This window comes from Lacerta agilis, chromosome 16 (genome assembly GCF_009819535.1).
Source record: "Lacerta agilis isolate rLacAgi1 chromosome 16, rLacAgi1.pri, whole genome shotgun sequence".
Classification (NCBI taxonomy): Eukaryota; Metazoa; Chordata; class Lepidosauria; order Squamata; family Lacertidae; genus Lacerta; species Lacerta agilis.
Genome location: NC_046327.1, coordinates 1,688,352 through 1,704,994, shown reverse-complemented (window position 1 = coordinate 1,704,994; position 16,643 = coordinate 1,688,352). Strand labels below are relative to the sequence as shown.

Sequence of the window (16,643 nt, the reverse complement as noted above, 5' to 3'; positions counted from 1 at the left end):
ATGCAAATTAGTGCATTCACCAATAAATTGAGCCAGGGTTACATGTCCCAAATTAGGAGGAAGAGTTCACAAAGAAGCCTGATGAGTACCAGTAATTTAGAAAGACAGAACACATGAACAACGAAAGGCACTGCACACTTGTGGGACAACTCTCTTGAGCAGACAAAGATTATATAATCCTTAGCCAAACCAGAACTAATTCTAGTTGGCAACTCTGGTTTTTAAGGATATGTCTTAAGGATATGGGCAGAAATACAAATGATTGGTTTCAAATAGTTAATTATATCACATTTACACTAATTTTAAGAAACAGTGCCCAGCATTTATTTAATACATGGATGCGCATGTGCCTGTTTGTGTGCATGCGCCTCCATGCACACCAAACCACTGTCTTCTGTAAGTATTAGCAATATCAGTATGCAAGTTACATCATCAAGTTATGGCAACTGGTGTACAGGAATCTTACACGATGTTCCTTCTCCCCCACTGAACCCCTCTGCCTGCCAACGTCACTCAGTGACAGACACAGAACTTGAACCTTGGTTTCTGATGTCTTCATTCCAGCTCTCTGATTAAAAGGAGGCAGGGCCAATAACTTCCATCAGAATATCCAGTAACACCCAACGTGAATCGGGGACAGCATCAGGGTGGTGAGTTATCACGTACCAAAAAGGAGAGGGTTGGTTCTACAGCATTCACAATCCTGGGTTCCAAGTTTTGAAAAAGAAGGAGGAGGTGTGCACTTAGTCAATGTTATTCCTTGTAGCAATTTGGTAAACTGCTTTTTGTTGTTGTTGTTGTTCAGTCGTGTCCGACTCTTTGTGACCCCATGGACCAGAGCACGCCAGGCACGCCTATCCTTCACTGCCTCTCGCAGTTTGGCCAAACTCATGTCAGTAGCTTCGAGAACACTGTCCAACCATCTCATCCTCTGTCGTCCCCTTCTCCTTGTGCCCTCCATCTTTCCCAACATCAGGGTCTTTCCTAGGGAGTCTTCTCTTCTCATGAGGTGGCCAAAGTACTGGAGCCTCAACTTCAGGATCTGTCCTTCTAGTGAGCACTCAGGGCTGATTTCTTTAAGAATGGATAGGTTTGATCTTCTTGCAGTCCATGGGACTCTCAAGAGTCTCCTCCAGCACCATAATTCAAAAGCATCAATTCTTCGGCGATCAGTCTTCTTTATGGTCCAGCTCTCACTTCCGTACATTACTACTGCTTTTAAACAGACCCAAATCAATACAGTGGTACCTTGGTTCTCGAACTTAATCCGTTCTGGGAATCCGTTTGACTCCCGAAACAGTTCGAAAACCAAGGCGTGGCTTCTGATTGGCTGCAGGAGCTTCCTGAACTCAATTGGAAGCCTCGGAAACGGCGTTGGGCGTTTGGCTTCCAAAAAATGTTCGGTAACTCTGGGCGGCTTCCAACAAAAGATTAAAAATACATTAAAACGTCTGGCCCAAAAATGGCAAGTAGGCATTGCATTTTGACGACTGTAACCCTGTCTTAGGGAGCCACTTGGTGCCGAGCTTGTATACCCGAGTTTCTAACACTGCTTATGGCTCTCCATTTTGAAATGATTTTCAAAAAGATGACAGTGAAGCCATTTGGGGAAGATGACTTCATTCCACTTGGGAGACAACCTGCAGAAGATGTGCAAACCGTTTTTGTAAAAAGACAAAAAGAAAAAAAAGTTTCCTACCTCCTTCCCCTGAGTCGATTTGAAAAGACTTTGGGCAGGAGGAAAGGAAGCCCCATTGCACTAGCAGGACTTGTTGCTCTGGCTCTGGCTAACACAACTATTTGATTGAATCCTGCCCCTTTTAACACAACCTGGTTGACACGCACACTACTGCCCTCTGAACTCTCCTCCCAAGTGCACACGAAAGCTCATACCAAGAACAAACTTAGTTGGTCTCTAAGGTGCTACTGGAAGGAATTTTTTTATTTTTTATTTTGTTCAAGACCACAGAAATCCAATCTAGAAGTAAAAAATGCAGAGGCCACACAAAAGGCAATCACAGAAGGCAATCACAAACATCAGGACACCCCTATTTATATTCGGAAAAAGTAATCACAATCACGCTCATTTTTCAGAGTTCCCAGGCCAAAGTCACGTGTCTGCTTATGAGAGAGAACCATTCTAATGCTAAGTTGGAGTGGAATGCCTCCACATTAAAAAGCCCATTCAAAACATTATTCAGCATTTCTTCTGACTTAACAGTGGCCTTGTTCAAATGTTTTATCAAGCTGAAATCATGACTCAGAGCAGAGGTAAGCGGGCTGGATCTCAGAGAAGAAATTGCATCTTCTTTGGTCCTTTCCCTAATCATCCTGAGCCTACCAGCTACACTTTTTGGAAATAACTGAAGGTATTTTTCTTCCAACAAGCTTTCTCAGCTGTATGATTAAGGCTCTGCCATAGGTGTATGCTTCATATTGCTTTTAAAACAATATTCTGTTACTTTTTGTGCTGCTTTTATTATATTTTGTATATCGCCTTGGGATACATGTGCAAGAGGATAAATAATAATACACACCAAGCGATGGTTTCACCTAGTTTGTCATCTGAACAAGAGTTCATGGTTTAGCTCTCCCATATAATCCATAGGAGAAACCTTGGTTACAGCTCATAGTTACTCTAGAGAAGGCAAACAGCCACAATCTCCTTTCCTAGAGTCTGAGTGTTCAGACTAAGCCAGGAGTCAGCAAACTTTTTCAACAGGGCATCCGTCTGCTGTCCCTCAGACCTTGTGGGGGGCCGGACTATATGTTGCCATGATTATGACCCACATTTTTGGCAAAAACCCTTATTGGGACCAACCCCACCCAATGTTGCCCAAATGTAATTTTTTTTTTTGGGGGGGGGGGTGTTCCCTCATACACCCATGCTGCTTCCTTTGCGTTTTATGCATTGACAGGCGGGGTGGGGGGCTGAGGTAAGCGCGCCATTCCTGTCAGCTCTGGAGAGCGTGTGCGCATGCGTGGGTGAAGGGGAAAGCTGTTGGCCACGCTAAGTCAGGCCAGGGCCGCTCAAGCAAAAATATTCTTTTCCCCGCGTGAGGGAAGACGAGGTGGTGGCGGCAGTTTACTTTTCCATGGCTCGCACCGTGTAGCTAATGAGAGGCCTCCCCAGCAAAGCGCAGAACTATTTCAGAGTGCAGCCGCCCAGGCGCTCCCCGATTCCTGAGGCGGGAAGCACTGCCACCACAGACACTGGCGGGCGTCCCTCCCGAGGCACCTCCGAGTCCCTGCTGCCACAACTGCCCTTCCTGAGGTCAGTCGCCGGCAGCTCCATGGTGGAAATCCGAACTGTGGCTCCTTTTCCCTCTTCCCCACCCCCCACCCTGGAAGAAAAGATTGCTGCGTGCACACGACAAAGTGAGAAGGGGCTTGTCTTCAGCAGCCGCCCGCCTCACTTTTGACCCCCAAGCCTGGCTGAGTTGCAAAAACCATCGCGCACGCTATGCTGGCTGCCTGGATTCCCAGACCGTCCGCAGGCTGGATCTAGAAGGCAATTGGGCCTGATCCGGCCCATGGGCCTTAGTTTGCCGACCCATGGACTAAGCAATGCTTTGGCTTAGCATGATGTGCACACCAGGCCAGAAACAGACACACATAACAAAACATGATTAAATAAATTTAACTTTGATTCAGCATAACTCCTGAATTAACAAATCAAAATATGGCCTTTGCACTGTAGAATAGGGATTGCCAAATTGCTTCTCCCTCCCCCGCAATCTATTTGCCTGTATGCTTAGAAGGTAAAATCATAGTGAGGGTTCTAGGCAAGGATTGCTACAAACTACGGTTTGGTGTAATGTCATAAATGAGCCAGTAAAGTTTGCATTTCAACAAAGATTGTCAAAAGGCTGCTCCACCCATCGTGCCAAGCATGCAAAAAGTTGCAGCCAGACTTGACTCCCTCGCGAGTTCAGCTGTACAATGTATGAATTTGCATTTGTTGGAGTCAGACTTCACACATTCAGAGCAGGAGTGGGGAAACTGTGGTCTTTTAGATACTATTGAATTGCAACTGCCACCATCCTCAACTATCCTGGCCACATCCGATGAGAGCTTGAGTCCACGAACATCTGGAGGACCAGATATTTTCTTTTTTAGTTTGTTTATTTTTTTAAAAAAAAACTTGCTTACCTGAAATAAAAGCTTCTATGTGGTTTCAATACCCCTAGCTTCAGGGTTTACGTGGAACAACCCTCACATGAGTGTTTTCTCATGCAAAAAAGTGATGTACTAGACTTTGGTATCTCAAATGCAAGCGTATGAGCCTGCCGCCATTAACAAAGGGGGCAAAGAGTAGTTGTATTCTTTGGGTTGCATTCTACATAGCACTATGGTTAAGGTCCCATCAGTGCCTGAATTTGTCCTTGTCCTGCCCTCTTCTCCCACCCTCCCCTATGCAGCCCCTAAATCTGTTTGGGGGGGTTCCCCAATTCTCTGGAGCTGGCCAAAATCCCCAGTGCACTGTGATAATTCTTGTGCTCACATAATTATTTAGCTGAATCCTGCCCTTTGGTCTTATATCTACAGTTTCGTGTTAAATAAGCCTAACAATAGCGAGGAACATTGCCAGATGTGTTCACAACACACCACCCCAGACCTGCAGAAGCAACAACCAATCATGCCAAATCAAATACCAAAACAGAAACTGCAGGCACCAGTGGTGAAACTTGGTGCCATGCCAACACTATGGTGACATGGACATAGCCCTTGGGTTTAGCAACACCCAGACAGCACGGTTCTTAATTGTGAAGGGAGTCGCCACAAGTAGAAATGTTACATAGTACAATTACCGGTACATCTTACCCAAGGGATTGGTTCCAAGGGTTCGTGTATACACGTAAACAAGTACACTTAACATCACCCTTTCAGAACTGCCCTCATGTGAGCGGTGTACAAAATTAGCCAGGCGCCAGGTGTGTTTTTCTACTGCCATGGGTCCAATTGTGACTCCATGGAGATTTATGGGTGCCAGGAAGGAGACCACAGTTTTAAAATCTCTGCCTTAGTCCAGAGTTCATTCCATTTCCATTGTGTGTGCATTTCTCCTTCTTGCACCCTGGGACGAGTGAATTGTTGTAAGAGCAAGCTACAGTCAAGCAATGTAGTTAAAATCATAGAACTGCAGCGGTGTAAGGGATCCCAAGGGCCATTTAGTCCAACCCCCTGGCAATAGACATTCCGTTGTGGCAACTGCAACCCAGATTCAAGGTGCTGTTTGGTGCCTATCTTACATACCTGAGTTTCTAACACTGCATGTGAACGTCCCTAGCATTGTGGAGCTGGCACACCGAGCAACGCCCAGTAAGTACCAAGTGGCTGCTATTTTCTGCATTTTGGGTGCTAGCCAACACTCTGCAAGTGGCCTCCCACGTGCACAGCAGGACTTCCCCTTCCTCTCCTCCTGCACACCCAAAATATGACCAGAGAATCCTCTACCTCTCTAGGGCAGATTCTGAGGATGCAGAGGGGATTGGAGAGGAGAGGTGGGATAACTTACCCCTCTTTGCCATATATGTCCTCTCGACCACTTCATCTGTGGAACTGATACCATTACAAACACCACATTATACCTGTTCCACATCTGTAAGAATTCAAGCCTTTAGTGTGGTGGCAGCTAAACTTTAGGGCCTCCTGCCTATTTATATTAGGCAAGCACCTTCACTGAACTCTTTTTGGCACCCGCTAAAAACATTTTTGTTTAGACAAGCCTAGCCAGATATCTAGAATGCTGGTAAATTTTTAGTTTGTTTGCTTTGATTTCTTGGATGTTTTGCTATTATTAATAAATTGTGTTATTATATTTGTAAACTGCTTAGAGGTTGTTGTTTTTTTAAAAAAAACAATCAAGTGGTATATAAATTATTATTATTCTTTATAATATATAAAAAGAATAAAATAATAAAAGGAAGTTCCACTGCACAAATGGAACAGCATTTTGGTTCCCAGGCAGGTACTGGCTAGACCAAGACCTGATAGCTTCAGCAAGGTGGTAGCCTCATGTGCCTTGAGATCATACCATAAAACTGCATGTTTTAAACAAATCAAGATGTTTTTATTCTTAAGTTCCAGTTACAGGTAGGTAGCCGTGTTGGTCTGCCATAGTCAAAACAAAATAAAAAATAAAACAATCCTTCCAGTAGCACCTTAGAGACCAACTAAGTTTGTTCTTGGTATGAGCTTCCGTGTGCATGCACACAAAAGCTCATACCAAGAACAAACATAGTTGGTCTCTAAGGTGCTACTGGAAGGATTTTTAATATATTTTTATTTTTTATTTTGTTTATTCTTAAGATTTGGCACCTGTAAACAAAAATATTCCCAGCGCTTGATCCATTTGTTTTATGGACAGAGGAGGGGGAGAACCATCTCTGCAAGGTGAAGAAACAAGTCACAAGGCAAAAGCAATTCCTTGGATAGAGAGGTTCCCCTCTATTCTATTTAACACCATTTACATTAATGAAGTACACTTTCTCCAGTGGTACAGCTCACAAAGTCTACAGCAAGCCTGGACTTCATTAAATACTAATGGATGTTTTAAAAGACAATCATACAAAACCAGGCAGTATAAATTTTCTAAAAGCCACCGTGCACTTTATGTTCAAGACGAAGAGTTGCTACATGCTTCCTGTTAAACAGGCAAAAAGATACACTAATGGCAACCTTAAGCATGTCTGCCAAATAGGTATTAAACAACCTCATCTTCCAGCAACGTCTTTTTATGAATAAGACAGGCTTTAAGGGTTATTCCTACTTTTCTATGGACATCATAAGTGGTTCTCTTCCTGTTGTGAAGACAAACCAAAGCCACCACTTTGCTGATTCATATAATCACCCTCACAAAACACACACAAAGTAACAGTGAATGTGGATCCTCTTCCATTTGCCAGTGTGTACCATTATGTGCAGCAGCAAACAAACCCTTCCGTTCATGCAAGACGAAGCCTCTCAATTTTCTTCAACAGAATCAAGATTACAAACCAATTATAACAGCAGTGCATCCATAAGAGGCAGACAACAAGTGTAAACAAAAGATTCATTCAATCACAATCTGTAATAAGTTGCACATTTGTAAGATTCCCCACAAGACTTACAATGTCTTTGATGCTAAAGGAACATAACACTAGTGATATTACTACCTACTGCACAATAGGAAAGTAAAATAAATGCCTTTCCTGAAGACAGAGCAAAAGCAGTCGTGTGGTTCTGATGCATCCCAGAATGCTTTGAAGTATGAGCTAGGAAGTGCTTGAGAAATACTATCTTGTACTAACATAACCCTTAAACATGTAAGGAGAAGTAATCTCTTACGGAAACACCTCTTTTTCTATCTACATAAAGGAAATGCATACAGTTCTTTCACAGTATAAGAGAGTTCTCATTGTCCAAAAAACAAATGCCAAACTGGACCCAGAATAACCATAAGCCCCACAGATGATAAATGGATACCAATGATTTTTTAGCCAAACAGACACATCAAGTACAGGATTACTGATGCAGCAGCACACCACCAGCACACCACTCTTGAGGAGGAATTGGAGATTTCAGAAGCACCAAGCCTCAATATGGCAACATTTCATACCCTCACAAAAACAAAACAAATCCTAGCACCAAGTAGTTTTAAGTGAAGCAGTAAATAGCAAATTCAATATTGCAAAGGGCAAAATGCACCAGTTACAGTCCAATGATCAGTAATATTTTCAGAGAGAAATGTAGTCTCATATTTTACAGTAAATATTCAAAGTGCAACAGAGGAGTGTTTCTAGTAGACAAGGATAAAATGTGAACTGCTTTCACAAATCAGTTTCATACAATCACAAAAATAAATGGTAAACCTCTTTCACTCATAAAGGGCATTTTAGGCACTGATTTTAACAGGAACTAAATGCTGGGTTGCTAAAACAAATTGGAAGGATCACTAGAGAGCACTCATCCTCTGCCCTTTGACTCATAAGAGGTCAGACATGGCCAGAAATCTTTCTGGCATCTCATTAGTTTTGTTAGGCCACAAAAGCTGAAGTCAACTGCACAGGTGAGTGGCATATTTAGTACAGCTTTAACTCTCTGCTACATATCCCCAGTGAATAGAGAACAGTTCTCTTATGTTCTGAGTCATGCATAATTACAATATGACTGAGTCTTCTTCCAGGCTATGTGAGCTGGCATTTTTCCTAGCAATTGTCACATGGAAAAAAATCACACACAAATAATAACAACAATAATAATAACCACCACCAAATCAGCATTACACAAGCATCTTAGAACAATGCCTGCAGGGAAGGAAACGAAAAAAGGAGACTCAGCAGCACCAAGCAGACATCCAAGAACTTTGTGCCGCCAGCAGCAGGCTTACATCTCTTCGCAAACATGACACACTCCACACCTAGCAACAATTCCTACGTCTGCGCTGGAGATGCAAGTTCCCTCAGGCTGGACAAAATAATAATAATTAAGCCTAGGAAACCCAAGCAGATAGGTGGTGGTGGTGGTTTGTGACAGAACACAAAAATTAGCTCTAAGATTAAGGCTGCAATCTTACAAGTGTTTATCTAGAAGCAAGTCCCGCTTATTTTAAAAGGGTAAAAGCGCCCAGGATTATCCCATAAAGAAGAAACGCCAAGCAACTTGCTGCCATCGGTTCAGTGTCTCACTTCTTTCACGGTGCAGAAAGGAAAATAAACTCCATCTTATTGCATCCTGACATCCCCTTGAAGCACATTTTTAAGCACACATTGGTGGTGATGGAGTGATAAAGAGAACACAAGGGGAGTGACTCTTCCGCATGGATATTTTGAAACAGCAATAACAAAGGAAAATAATGGTATAGAAAAGCTATTGGACAACAACAACAAAAACAAAAAAACCCAAGACCAACAGGATAGCAGAAATGAACCTGGAACTGTACAAGAAATACTTACAAGAAGGGGAGAAGCAAGCAAAATAATATAATATTTGAAAGCTTCGCAAGTTTTCAAACTTTTGCAAGTTTTCAAAGAAAAATTAAGCTGGGGGGGGGGAGACACCTTACTATTTGGTGTCTGGGAAACATAAAAAGGTACCATTCAAAGTCGCTTTATACAAAGGCTTAACATGCTCCTTTCTCCTTTTTTTAGTACTTCTGTGTTTTCCGTGTTCTCAAGACAGCTCTAAGCAGAATAGATTCATTAGGACGCTATTCTAAGAGTTTGCAGGAGTTTAGATGCCAATAAAGATTACAGATCAGACAGGAGATAACTACTAACCACCTAGTTTTCTTAAATAAACAATCCTGTTCACAAACAAAGTCCCTTATTGTGTTTGTACTGTTACCTCCACTAATCCAACTAAAACAGCCAAGACAACAGCTTGGAGGTCAAAGAAAACAGAACTGGAAACAAAGGCTTCCTAAACCTCTGAAAATAAAAGGAAATATCAGTCTCATCCCATTTGAATGTTAGCACCACTTAAGCATTTAGAATATTTCATTTAAGTGTATTCTAATGACCACACAAAGCCAAGACCACAACCCAAAAGGCAAAGGTAGAAATAGGAGCTAAGCACATATTCATCTCAGAACTTGTAACATCCCACACTTTTAGGTCATTCTTCCCTCAATTTACATAAGTATATTTACTCTTCAAGAACAAAATCTAAAATGTACAAAAGGTGGTGAAGGAAGGAAGAGACAGCAATAAACAAACAGCCTTAATCAAAATGATGCCTTCCAATGAGAGGTAGAAACCATAAACACTGTTAATGAGAACATGGGGGGGGGGGGACTACAGCCTTCAAAACTGAACACAACCTTTGCCCAATGAAACTGCAGTCACGGGCAGTAGAGATTAAAGATCATTGCAGCAACAACCGAGCAAGGGACAGGAATAAATCGCATTGACAGAGAAAGACCAGGTGCCAGTTGCTTCACAGGGACGCTCAAGTCTGGTATTGTTTCCCTGCCTGAAAACGCAGGAAGCCCATCAGCTGTAAACTTCAAAATCCAAGAGATTATAAAGAGAGTCTCCCTCTCTCTTGTTGCACCGGAGGGTCCTTTTCCATCAGGAAATCCTTCTCTGCAAAGCTCCAGTCCTAGCTGTAATCCTTCGACTACCCCAGAACATGCAAGCAAAGTCAAGAGTTCGAAAGGCGATTGTTTCCTTTGCCCCCCCCCTTATGCAAACACATTAAAAGGGGATTTATCAAGACACCTTTGTGCCCGAAAGCCCTACCTCTTTTTGGCCTCGGGAAGCTGTCATGCAAGTGAAAGACGACTTTCTCCACAAAGTGCTGAATGTTGCTATGCTCCGGTCCTCTGACGAACACCATCCAATCATGGGTAAAACCCTCCACGGTGGGTTTCTTCCTCACCTGGGCTCGGTGCCCAAGCTCCAGTTTCACCTGAACAGCACACTAGAGAGAAAGAGAGGGAGACACACACACACACATAACAATGAGCAGGAGAGGGAAAACAAGGATCCACCACACACCCCCACACACCCCAACTCTTGCAGATTTCAACCTTGGGGGGGGGAGGACAAGAAGAAAACACACACAAAGAAAACAGCTTTTCCACTTAAGGTGGGTGCAACCTTTCGGGAGGCATCCCCACAGCTGGAACAGCTGGAATTGTAACGGAATGCAGCCAGCAAGACAAGGGCTGGGGATTGAATGGGTAAGGAAAAAATAGGAAGGGAAGCCTGGATCTCTCTCTTGCAGGAAATTCACCCTGACCATATTATATATATTAAAAAAACCTAATAATCACCATCCTATGTCGGGCTTCCTCTTTGCATTCACAGCGGGGATGGCATTCTGCTTTGCATTCCGGTTGCACATTTAAAAAATGTGTGCATTGCCCAGCGAGGCTAGAGCTCGCATCCAGAATAAGAGCAGAACAATCGGAAAAGGGGGAAACGAAGAGGAGGAGGAGGCGCGGTGATTTAAGTAATGCAAATAAAAATAAGAGAGGGGGGACGCTTCCACCTAGATATTGCACGCGCACACACGCCTGGTTGCATGCAAGGAGGAAAGGGGGGGAGTGCCCGGGGTGGGGTGCCGCCGGCTGTCAGAAAGGGAGCCACGCCGGGGCGAACGCACCATCCTGAGAGGCGCCTTCGGGAGCAGCGAGCCTGTCGCCCGCCCGGTACTCACGGCTCCCCCGGCGGATGGCTGTTTGCAACGGCGGCGGCAGCCTGGCTCGCTCGCTCGCCTGCTTGCTGCTCCTGCAGAAATATGGCTGGATTATTATCCGCCTCCACGGTGCGCGCGGGTGTGTGCGTGCATGCGCGCGCCCGGCAGCTTCGTGCAATTGCACAGAAAGAGCTGGAGGAGGTGGGGTGGAGGGGAGGGGGGACGGGGGTGTGCAAGGAAAGAGACGAAGCCGAGGGGAAGGGGGGGGGAGGAAAGGAAAAATTCCCCCGCCACCAACCTAATTGGCAAGCCCTAAACGGCGTCTAGGCAGCGGCAGAAGCAGCAGCGCTGCTGCAAGGAGGAGAAGGAAGAGAAAAAAAGGAGATGATCAGGAAGGGGGTGCTGCATGTACTCACCGAACTGGCCATGCCTGGGGGCCCGGGGGGGTCCTCTGCTCTGCCCGCCCCCACCCCTGCGGCTCTACTTCATGAAGAAGCGGAGAATGCGCGCAGCAGAGAGGAGCCCATGGCGGACGGACGCGGGCTCTTTATTTCTGATTTTCTCCTCCTCCTCCTCCTCCGCCTCCTCCTTCCTTGTCTGCCTCTCCTGCTCGCTGCCTTCTTAGACGGAGCCCCCAGCAGCCCGGACTCCGGAGAGCCACCCAGAGCATGCGCCCTGCCGCCCGTTCCCAGCCCGGACACACACGCGCGCGCGCGCGCGCACGGCACACCGGGCCAAAAAAAAAAAAAGAGGAGGAAAAAAAGGGAAGGGAAGAGGCAGGCTGAGCCAATCAGAAAAACGCCGCCAGCCCGGATTTCTTTTTCTTTCTTTCTTTCCCTTTTTCCCAAGGAGAACCCCGCGCGCAAGAGAGGAGCGCAAGGCAGGCGGAGAGGGGCTCCCCGCGCGCAATGGCGCGCCTCCCGGGAACAGGTCGCTGCAAACGGAGGGGCGGCGAAAAAGGAAGGAAGGAGGGAGGGAGGGAGCCCCGGAGTGAAGGGCTGAGCTCTGACAATAAAAACCGGATTAAATCTGCTGGAATGTATCCAATGTCTACAACCATTTTAGCCCCCAGCTATTGGGGGGGGGGGGAGATGGGTTGTGGCCACTTGCGGGATGAGGCAAAGCGGCTGGAGTTTCCCTTGGCTGGGATTTGGGTGGTGTTTTTTTTTAATGGGAGACAAAGATCTTTTATTTTTAATAAGAAAGTGGAAAAAGTGTGTGTGTGTGTGCAGGCAACATTGTAGTTCAGTAGTTACTAATTAATATTTAAGTGACATTGAGAATGAAATGTTTGCTGCAGTGCTATTTAAACAGCTGTTTTTAGTCAAACACTAAGGAGCAACTCCTTTGGGAGGGAAGGAAAATGCCCTCGCTGGAAAGAAAGTTCATGGGCGGGAAGTTCAAACAATGTGTAGTGTAATGTACTTTATGAGACGCAACAGCCGTAGAAGTATTGTGTCTTTAGATCTCTATGTCATAGATGTCTAAGCTGATCCAATTTCAGCAAAATAATAATAATTTGGGCTTCCTTGAAAGTTTCTGTGGGGTAACAATAGGAGGTCCAGCTTCAAATTCTGCCTCTGCCCTAATAAAGCTCAGTGGCAGCTGTGAGTCAGTTCTGTTGCTCAGCTTAGCATACCTTATAAGGTTATTGTGATAATAAAAGGGGAATGGTAGAAATAACACGTATGCCATCTCCCAGGAGGAAAGACAGGATGTATATTTAATAAAATAAATATGCTTCATCCAGCGTCCTGCAAATATTATCAATGATCTGGTGGTTAGTTTCTAAAAAGAAAGGTTATGGGGCTCAAAGGTCTCTCAAAGCTCACACACCTTTTGAGTTATTCCTCTATTTTAAATTGTGTGGCAGTGGGTTGTGGTTGCTGGGCAGCAGGCAGGAAGCACCCTGTGCATGCTCAGAGGCTTCCTGTATGATTAATTTTCCTGCCCCAGCGCTTTCTAGCATAAATTAGAGGTTCTGGAGTCAAGGCCCAGTTCATAGTAAGACCCTGCTGGTTAAAGCACGCTAAATGAGACTAGATTTGGAGGCTGTTTACCTTTGGATCGTGTTATGTCAACTCTCGTGAGCAAACCCTCTTCAGAACACGTGCAGTGATGTAGCTGTCCCAAAATAGCAAATACAGCTAATTCTTGACTGTAATAGGTATAAACTGTATTAGAAACTTGAGGCGCTTTAGCAATCAGCAAGTGTAATCCATCTAAAGAGGAGTAATCTGGTTAAGTTCCTGAGGGACAAGGAGCTATCTGCTTGTCCCAATACTCTCCAGATAGATAGATAGTCAAGGCTGCTTAATGTCTGTTGAAGTGGGGGAAAGGGAGACAGAAAATAGCGGCAGCATTGTTTTGTTTCCAGAAGGGTTATCTTCCTGTGGGGCAAGAATCAAGGTAACTTTCAGCCACTGCTTTACAGTACCCAAGATTATATTTTAGTGTACAGTACTGTACTACCTAAAATTAACCCGCAGTTTTGCTAACATAGGAATTGCCAGTTTTTTTAATCCTTATATTATTTTGGCCATTTTAAAACATTCTCTCTCTCTTTCATTTTTTATTTCCAAAGCTACCATTTCTACAGCTGTTAAAATGTTCCACACCTTTAACAAATCTTTCCTTATCTCCGTTTTTTAAACTAGGTTCCATGGAGCTCCCAGGATACTTGAAAGCTTATCAGGGATGGTTTGATTAGAAAGTCAGCAGTGGCAAAGGACCTTGTCTGAAACACTGGCGGTTCTCTAGAATGCCTAGTTGCAGAAGGGTATGGGGTGCCTACTTAGAAAATAAACAAGAAAGAGGGTGAGAGATGGGGGAGTCTTGGGTGTGGATAAGTTATATGATAGGCACAATATAAATGTGATAAAGGGTCTTTTTAGTTATTATTTCACTATTGTCTCTTTTCTATACATATATTTTTTCTTTATTATTTTTCTTTTCAGGTGTATTTTTGTTGTTGTTATCTTATAAATGAGTTTGAATCTTAGTCTTTAGTACATTAAAAAAAACTTTCAATAAAATTGTTATATGTACAAAAAGAAAGAAAGAAAAAAGAAATTTTCAAGCAGTCTCCTCTACAGTTCATCTTGATTTCTTTGCTGAAACTTGCAGGTTCTCTAGGCTGCTTTTGAAAGAAAGAAAGAAAGAAAGAAAGAGTAAAGTATATGGTGTGTGGTTCTAAGTTCAAGCAGAGCAACAATAAGGCCTTAGAGTTAGTGCAAGTGTTATCTCAGCCAGCAGCGAATTCCTGTAAGTGCTCACACAAATGTTATACTACAGCTATTTCCATAACGGGCAAGGTGGGGGACCATAAGATTCATCTTTCCCTAGTCTCAGCAGAAGCTCCCACGTGCCCCCATTTCAGACATCAATTTATAACATGGACAAACAAGTAGAAAAAGCTTCCAAAATAGAATATCAGCACCAGCCCTTACAGTAGGGATGGGAAACCTCCAGATACTCTTGGCGCCCACTCCCATCATATAATATACACAAGTATCAATTGTGGTGAAAATACTAGTACAACAAAGCAAAACAACAACACCACAAACTAAAGCCAGTTTGTGGTGGTGTTGTTTTGTTGTACCCAACTCGCATCATCCTGGACCACTGACCGTGATGCTGGGGTTGATGACAACTGGAAGACTTAAGAGGGTGGGGTAGGGGGAGTAAAGAAGTGTTGGAGAACAGAGATCTATGCGCCACATTGCCTGCACTCCCTAGGGAAGCCTGCTGCCCTCGGGTGAAGCTGAAGAACCTGTATGATAACTAGCGTTGAAAAACAGATTCTGCTGCCAGTCCACTTGGCTTCTTTATGTTCAACCAGCAGGGGTGAGGTGGCACAAACTTGCCCTTTGCCTCAGACATCAAAATATATTGAGCTGGGCACCACCACCAATGGCTGCAAAGCAGGAATGAAAGACTTGTAAAAAGACTGCTGGGAACCTGCGATAAAAGTGTAAACCTGCGATAGAAACTGAATTCATCATTCATTCTATAACAATGAATAGGAGCTGAAATTCACAATGAGTAAAATCCATTTATTCAGGATTAGAAAACTGCATAGGAAAGACAATCCTATGCACATTAACTTGGGCTAAATTTATTGTTTACTGCATTTATATCCTGTCCCAAGGAGGTCAAGGTTCTTCCCACTCCTCATTTAATCCCCACCACAACCCTGTGGTGTAGGTTAGGCTGAGAGCAGGAAGAACCATGATTGGGCTTCACAGCTGAGTGGGCATTTGAACCTGGGTCTCCCAGGTCCTAGTCCAGCTCTCTAACCGCTACACCACACATGTAATCATGAATAGGATTTGGTTATATAGTTGTTTACATTTTTAAAATTCGGAAGTGAGTCTAGGAATTTGTGCAAGGACTAGAACTTGAGAAGGGTTCAATAATCTAAGTCAAGGGAACGACTTTAGACCTCATCGTATCAATCACTCCCATTTAGCCTAGGCTGTGGTTCCAGATACTTCCCCTTTACTTCAGAATTCAAGATTAATTGAACTCAACACACTGCAGCTTAAATTTGCAGTTCTGGCTAAAGAAATGTCTTTATTCACGCTGACTCAAACGAGACTTCTCTGGAATGAAGTGCCATGACTCACAGTGTGTGTTGATCCTGTAAACTAGCACACCAAAACTCCCTTTTCATTCACTGAAACTACTTTCCCAAATGAATTACGAAGTTGTAGATTCAGGGCTAAAATAATAGTTTTTGCCTTGAATGCGCAACTGACGGTATATTTTTTAATCTCTTCTGCTTGTTGCAACAACCCTGTAAAAGTGTGCTACTTGCCCTTCCCATCGATGGACTGCACAGGTCTTGCCCTTGGAAAGATCTACAATGAAAAGCAAATTAGAAAGCACATGAGTTTAAATACACAAAGGCAGGAAAGATTTTTAAACACACAAAGAGATGTTCGTGGAGAACCTGCAATACAGTCTCAGGAAACAAAGAGAAAGAAAAATGCAAAGAATGTACTAATTGAATGAGTGCACCCGGTGATGATGGATCGGAGGATGAAAATAGCATATCCAATATTATTTAAGAACTGTTTGCTAGCTTCATCCTGACATCCTTTGAAATATCATAATTTGCCTCCCCTGTGTTTTCTGTATGTAATGAGAGCTCCTGAATTGAGACACAGAAATGTTTCAAGAGAAAATCACACATGATGTAGTGTTCCAATACAATTCTATATGAGACATGCTTGTTTTGTTTTCATATTGAAAGAGGTATAGTCTCTCATCTGAATTGCAAACATTAGTCATTTTTAAAAAATACCTTGAATAAAGTTTCAAACAAGAAACTCTATTTAAAATATTTTTAATAATAGTGATTCTTGGATGTGAAACAATGCCCCCTTGGGAAAGGATGTATTTTGCCAGCAGATGGCGTAAATAATCTTTGAGCTGTTGTCCTCACTTGACCTCTTCTGAAAGACCCTGAGTGATCCCAGATTTCTGTGGTCAATTTGAGATTTAACTTATTCAAG

General features: G+C 43.6%; 1 protein-coding gene across 6 annotated transcripts in view; it reads right to left on the bottom strand.

The window, feature by feature from the left end:
* Positions 1-15,990, bottom strand: part of MLLT3 (MLLT3 super elongation complex subunit) — a 101,241-nt gene extending 85,251 nt beyond the window's left edge. Inside the window, exons 1-2 of one of the 6 annotated variants that reach the window (XM_033172980.1) lie at positions 15,944-15,990; positions 10,224-10,404 (exon numbers count right to left, since the gene is read on the bottom strand). In XM_033172980.1, the coding sequence (XP_033028871.1) occupies positions 10,224-10,404; positions 15,944-15,952 (190 nt within the window). In that variant the 5' untranslated portion in view covers positions 15,953-15,990. Of the gene's footprint in view, positions 1-10,223; positions 10,405-11,091; positions 11,161-11,540; positions 11,834-15,943 lie in introns of those variants that run through there. The other 5 variants (XM_033172984.1, XM_033172982.1, XM_033172979.1 and 2 more) reach the window with 5 other exon arrangements.
* Positions 15,991-16,643: the final 653 nt, after the last annotated feature.